The sequence below is a fragment of the Orycteropus afer genome, unplaced genomic scaffold, assembly GCF_000298275.1.
Source record: "Orycteropus afer afer isolate SDZICR_OR568_19922 unplaced genomic scaffold, OryAfe1.0 scaffold00810, whole genome shotgun sequence".
NCBI classification, from domain to species: Eukaryota; Metazoa; Chordata; class Mammalia; order Tubulidentata; family Orycteropodidae; genus Orycteropus; species Orycteropus afer.
In genome coordinates, this window is record NW_006922397.1 from 511,763 (window position 1) to 518,738 (window position 6,976).

At 36.7% G+C, this 6,976-nt stretch overlaps 1 protein-coding gene across 1 annotated transcript; it reads left to right on the top strand.

Annotated features, from left to right (window-relative positions):
- Positions 1-1,013: 1,013 nt before the first annotated feature.
- LOC103211884 (olfactory receptor 2T33-like) lies at positions 1,014-1,955 on the top strand. The gene has a single exon (XM_007957861.2). The coding sequence runs from the start codon at positions 1,017-1,019 to the stop codon at positions 1,953-1,955; it is 939 nt and encodes a 312-aa protein (XP_007956052.1). The 5' UTR covers positions 1,014-1,016.
- Positions 1,956-6,976: the final 5,021 nt, after the last annotated feature.

The following is a 6,976-nucleotide window of genomic DNA, read 5'->3' on the forward strand; positions in this document are numbered from 1 at the left end:
AACCAAAAGATCAGTGGTTCAAACCCAAACACAGCTTCACAGGAAGTCGATGAAGCAGTTTGCGCCTTCGGAGATTTATAGCCTATGAAGCCCAATGGAGCATTTCTACTCAATCTTATATGAGTAGGAATTGACACAATGGCAGTGTGATTTAATAAGAGGAAAAAATAATATTTAATTCATTATATTAGAGATTATTATTTTTCTATGAATGACATATTTTGTTTACTGTTTAATCATCTGTTCCACTCTATGATCTCTGACCATAATCTATGACAATAAATCAAATCTTTCTTATTAAAAAAATGTGAATATATTTAGAATTCTAACAATTGGTTATAAATTATCTGTGATACAAGAAAATGCAAATGACAGACTCTGTGGTTTATTTTCTAAACTGGTTAATTTTGGTCTCAGTATACATTACAAAGGGAGCTCTGGTAGCATAGTGCCTAAGGCACTTGACTGCTAACCAGAAGACTGGCGGTTCAAATCCACCAGCCACTCCTTGGAAGGAAAGTTGAGCAATCTACTTCCATAGTGATACTGCCTTGGCAACCCAAGGAGGGGGTCACTATGAGTCGGGTCAGACTCGATGGCACATAACAACAACAAATACATTACAAAAGTACAAAAATGGTAATACAGCAATTGTAATTGAGAAGACCAGAAGTAACTCGTTAGTCCTTAACAACTGAGAATACATTTATTTTCTGGTTTCATTTTATCTCTTTTCATCTATTATCTAATTTAGATCAATTTGATTTAAATTTAATTGATTCTCTGAAGGGGCGTATTGGCATATTTTGAAATATTAACAATGTTGAGGTATTTACAGATAGAATTATAGACCAAGATGGACCATTTTAACTGGGAATGTAGGGATTTCAATCAGCAGCCTGGATTCCAAATACATAGTACAGTACAGAAAGTTATACAGTCAAACTGAGATTTTTAAATGGTGGAAACCCTTCCTTATTTAACTTTCCATATGCAGTGTCATTCCAGTAGAAACCATGGAGAAGAAAAATGCCACCTCAGATTTTATTCTCCTGGGACTCTTTAAGCACACAAGGTCCCATCTCTTTCTCTTCATTGTGGTACTGACCATAGCTATTGCTTCCCTGATGGGCAATATCCTCATGATTCTCCTGATTCACAGGGACCACCGACTCCACACGCCAATGTACATTCTACTGAGCCAGCTCTCCCTCATGGACTTGATGCTGGTTGTCACCATTGTGCCCAAAATGTCATCTGGATTTCTGACAGGCAAGAAGTCCATCTCCCCTGCAGGCTGTGGCTTACAAATCTTTTTCTTACTCACCCTGGGTGGTGGAGAATGTTTCCTTCTGGCAGCCATGTCCTATGACCGTTATGTGGCTGTGTGTCACCCTCTACGATATCCCATTCTCATGAACTGGCCACTTTGCTTGAAAATGACCACAGGGTCTTGGTTCTTGGGAGCAGCTGATGGGCTTTTGCAGGCAGTTACTGCCCTGAGTTTTCCTTTCTGCAGTACACATGAGATCAATCATTTCTTCTGTGAAGCCCCCATGCTGGTGCGCTTGGCTTGTGCTGACACTTCTGTCTTTGAAAATGCCATGTACATCTGCTGTGTGTTAATGCTCTTGGTGCCCTTGTCCCTCATCCTGACCTCCTACAGTCTCATCCTAGCTGCTGTAATCCACATGCATTCTACAGAAGCCCGCAAGAAGGCCTTTGCTACATGCTCGTCACACTTGGCTGTGGTGGGACTCTTTTATGGGGCTGGTATTTTTATCTACATGAGACCCAAATCTTACAGATCAGCTAACCATGATAAGGTAGTATCAGCTTTCTACACAATCTTCACTCCTGTGCTGAACCCCCTCATCTATAGTCTGAGGAACAATGAAGTAAAGGAAGCCTGGAAAAGGTGGCTTGGGAAATGTGCTAATTTAAAGCCTCAGTAAACACAGCCTCACTTTTTAGAGTTATCCAATGTCAAAATTTTGTAATCCTTTTTAAATCATTTGTAAATTCCTGAAATTGGTACTGTGTTATGCAATTTGTAATTATAATATCTCATTTTATAAATTAATAAAATCCATCTTTGGGCTCATTTATTTACATGTCATTACTCAATAGATTTTTTAATATATTTTAATAATAATTGTATCTGAAAATCATCTATAACATTACTCATAAAATAAAAACCTTCCTGGCCGTGACACCAAGAGTACAAGCAATCCAAAACAAAACAAACCAATGGAAAATCATCGAAATTAAAAACTTTTGTGTACCAAAGTATTTGTTAAGAGAATGAGGTGACAGTGTGCATATTGGCATATTTTGAGGTAAATATATTCCAGATATAGTTTTAAGATCCAAGGTATAAAAATATTCCTCAAACTTGACATTGAAAAGACAAAACAACCTAATAAAAACATGAGCTAAGGATTAGTATAATCATCAAAGAAAAATAGAAATTGCCAGCAAGCACATAAAAGGATATTCAGCATTTTTAGTCCTCAGGTAAATTATTAAATCAAATCTGTAATGAGCTATCACTTTACCTCCCACTGAGAAGCGTGATAGTTAAGGGTTTGTGTCAACTTAGTTGGGCCATGACTTTGAGTGATACTGTTGAATGTAATTATTATCCACAATGAGATTTTAATTATGTCCAGGGTCGAATCTGATGTAAGCAGCTAAGTAGTTGAAGGTGAATTCCTTTGGAAGGTGCCCTGCTTCCAGTATATATGCTTTGGGAAATCTCTTGAGATTTTTGGCAAGTCAGGATCCTGCATTTGTCCTAATCTTCATCTCCAATAACTGGACTTGAACCAGAGGTCCACCATGTTGCCTCCTTACCTTGTGATTCTGCCATTTTACCTGTCAAATTTGGGTTTGCCATCCTCAGCAGTCAGTGGCTGCATGAGTTAGATAAAGCTTCCAGCTCCATTGGGCCTGGGACAAGAGGCAGATCAGAAGCTCAAGGTCTAGATGCCTTCACCCCATTCTTAGAGGTGGGACTGTTAATTAGCACTTCTTGCTCCCAAATTGTAAAACAATGCAGTCTGTTTGATAAAGCCTTTCATTTCTGGTACTTCTGTTACAGTAGCATTAAGACAGATGTCTATGATGAAAATAAACAACAAACAGCAGATGCTAGTGAGGCTGCTGAGGAATTGTAACATCATTCTTTGGTATAAGTCTGTAAAATTGTACAGAAACTGTGGAAAACATTTTGGAGTTAACACAACGATTTTAATATACTATTACAATGTGATTCAACAATTCTAGGGATGTTGTTGTTATGTGCTGTCAAGTGATCTCTGATTCATAGCAACCTTATGTACAACAGAATGAAACACTGCCTGATTCTGTGCTAGCCTCACAATCCCTTATATACCTGAGCCTATTGCTGCAACAACAGTGTCAATGCATCTTGTTGAAGAACTTCTGCTTTTTGTTGACCCTCCACTTTAACAAGCATGACATTCTTACCCAGAGAATGGTCCCTTATAACAACATGACCAAAATAGGTGAGATGAAGTCTGGCCATTCTTGATTCCAAGGAGCATTGTGCCGCACTTCCCACAGGACAGATTTGTTAATTCTTTTAGCAGTACATAGTATTTTTGACACTCTTCCCCAACACCACACTTCAAAAGTATCAATTCTTTGGTCTTCTTTATTCATTGCCCAGCTGTCACACACATATGAAGCAATTGCAAATACCATGGTTTGGGTTAAGCACATCTTAGTCTTCAAGGAGATATCTTTGCTCATCAGCACCCAAAAGACTTCTTTTGCAATAAATCTGCCCAATGTAGCATGTCTTCTGATGCTTTGACTGCTGCTTCCATTGCCATTGATTGTAGAATCAAGTAATATGAAGTCTTTGACAACTTCAATCTTTTTTCCATCTATCGTGATGTTTCTTATAGGTCCAGTTGTGAGGGTTTTTGTTTTCTTTATATTGAGATGTAATCCATACTGCAGACTGTAGTCTTCAGTCTTCATCAGTAAGTGCCCCAAGTCATCCTCACTTTCAGCAAGCAAAGTTGTCTTTTCAGTGAGCCTTCCTCCAATCCTGATGCCACATTCTTCTTCATATAATCCAGCTTCTTGGATTATTTACTCAGCATATAGATTGAATAAGTATGGTGGAGGCACACAACCCTGATATATTTCCTTCCTGATTTTAAACCAGGCAGTATCCCCTTGTTCTGTTTGAATGAAAGCCTCCTGGTCTATGTACTGGTACCTCATGAGTAGAATTAAGAATTCTGGAATTCCCATTTTTCTCATTGTTATTCATAATTTGCTATGATCCAAATAATCAAATGCCTTTGCATAGTCAATAAAACACAATAAACATCTTTCTGATATTCTTTACTTTGAGCCAAGATCCATCTGACAGCAGCTATGATATCTCTCACTCCACATTCCCTTCTGAATCCAACTTTCATTTCTAGAAGTTCTCTGCCAATATACTGTTGCAACCATTTTTTAATTATCTCCAGTAAGATTTTACTTGTGGATGATATCATTGATATTGTTCGATAATTTTCACATTCTGTGGCATCACCTTTCTTTAAAATGGGTACTAATATGGATCTTTTCCAGTCACTTGGCCGGGTAACTGTCTTCCAAATCTCTTGGCATAACCAAGTGAGTGCTTCCAGAGCATCATCTGTTTGTTGAAACATCTCAATGGGTATTCCATTAATTCTTGGAGCCTTATTCTTCATCGATTCATTTAGTGGAGCTTCAACTTATTCCTTCAATATCATTTGTCTTGATCATATGCCATCCCCTGAAAGGGATGATCATCTACCAATTATTATTGGTATAGTGACTATGTGTATTCCATCCATCTTCTTTTGATGCTTCCTACATCATTCAACATATTGTGCATAGAATCTTTCAACATTGCAATTTGAGGCTTAAATTTTTCCTCAGTTCTTTCAGCTTGAGAAATGCCAAGTGTGTTCTTCCCTTTTTGTCTTATAACTCCAGGTCTTTGCACACTTCAGTATAATAATTGACTTTGTCTTGTCGAGCTGTGCTTTCAAATCTTCTATTCATCACTTTTATCCTGTTGATTCTTCCATTTTCTTTAGTTACACCCTGTTCAAGGGCAATGTTCAGAGGTCTCTTCTGACATCCATTTTGGTCTTTTCTTCTTTTCCTGTGTTTTAAATGACCTTTTGTTTTATCATGGATGATGTTCCTGATGTCATCCCAAAATTCCTCTTGTTTTCAGTCACTAGAGTTCAATGCATCAATCTATTCTTTAGATAGTCTCTAAGTTCCAGAGAGATGTATTTTGGCTCTTGTGGACTTCTTTGAATTGTCTTCAGCTTCAACTTGAACTTGTATATGAGCGGTTGATAGTCTGTTCCACAGTCAGCTCCTGGGCTTGTTTTGGCTGACGATATTGAGCTACTCCATCTCTTCTTGCCAGAGATGTAGTCAATTTGATAGGTATATAGGTATATGGCTCAAGAAATAGGAAATAGAGGCACAGAAATATAAATACACCAATATTCATTTTAGCACTATTCTCAATAGTCAAAAGGATGAAATGACATAAATGTCCATAGACATATAAATCCATAAACCAAATGTGGTATAGGCATGCAATGGGATATTACTCTATGATAAATAGAATTGAAATCCTGAAACATTTTACAACATGAATGGACCTTGCAAACAATATATTAACTGAAATAAGTCAGTTACAAAAGTATAAATATTGTAGGAATCTACTTAAAGGAAATATCTGGATTAAGACCAAAGTTTACTCATGGTTATCAGTACTAGGAGACAGGTAGAAGAAGTAGTCATTGCTTAGGAGATACTGAGATTAGCTTATGGATAAGGCAAAATATGGAAATGAATGATGGTGGTTCTACATCATTATGAACAAAATGTCACTGAATAGCACATCTAAAAATATTGAAATGGCAAATGTTTTGTTATGTATGTATTTATCACACACACAGACACACAAATAATAGGAACAAATACTTGTAAATGAATGAATGAATTGATCAATAAAAACTGAGATTTTTTTTGAAATTTAACTATTTCAATAAATGAACTTTATTTAAACTTGTTAAATTATCAAGAAAAGGCTTTTTTATAATTAAAACTTTTTAATAATGCAGGCAAAGAACATCAGATTCATGAATCAGTAAAATGAATTAGTAAGGAACTAAGTCAATAGAACTGACAGCTACCAAGTTGTGAGCAATTATTATTTGGTATGCTCCATGAGAAGGATATAATTCCCAACATCTGATGGATCTTGGCTGAAAACAAGGAATACTAAAAAAATGTTTAACTATTTTTTTATTGACTATGCAAAGGCATCACACTGTGTAAATAATAACATATAATATTGAGAAGAATGTAAATTCTAGAACATTTAATCATTCTCAACAGGCACCAGCACACAGACCAAGAGGTAGTTGTCTGAAAAGAACAAGGGAAAGCTGCATAGTTTAAAGTTAGCAAGATAGTGTGTCAGGGTTTTACCCTTGTGCCACACTTATTCAATTTGTATGCTGAGATAATAAGCCGAGAAGCTGGACTATATTAAGTTTAAAGCAGCATCAAGATTAGAGGAAGGCTCATTAACAACCTGTGATAAGCAGATGACATAACCTTGCTTGCTGAAAATGAAGAAGACTTATAGCATTTACTGATGAAGATGAGAGAATGCAGCCATCAGTATGTTTTACAGGTAAACATAAAGAAAATTCCTCACAACTAGACCAATAAGCAACAACATGCTAAATGGAGGGCAGAGTGAAGTTGGCAAGGATTTGATTTTACTTGGGTCCAAAATCAGTGTCCATGAAGCAGCAGTCATGAAATGAAATGACACATTGCATTGAGCAAATCTGCTGCAAAAGAAATCTTTAAGTTGTTGAAAAGTAAAGTTGTTACTTTGAAGACAAAGGTGTGCCTGATCAAC

Bases quoted from the DNA above. Each gene is read 5' to 3' on its own strand.
- LOC103211884 (XM_007957861.2), top strand. From the start codon at position 1,017: ATGGAGAAGAAAAATGCCACCTCAGATTTTATTCTCCTGGGACTCTTT.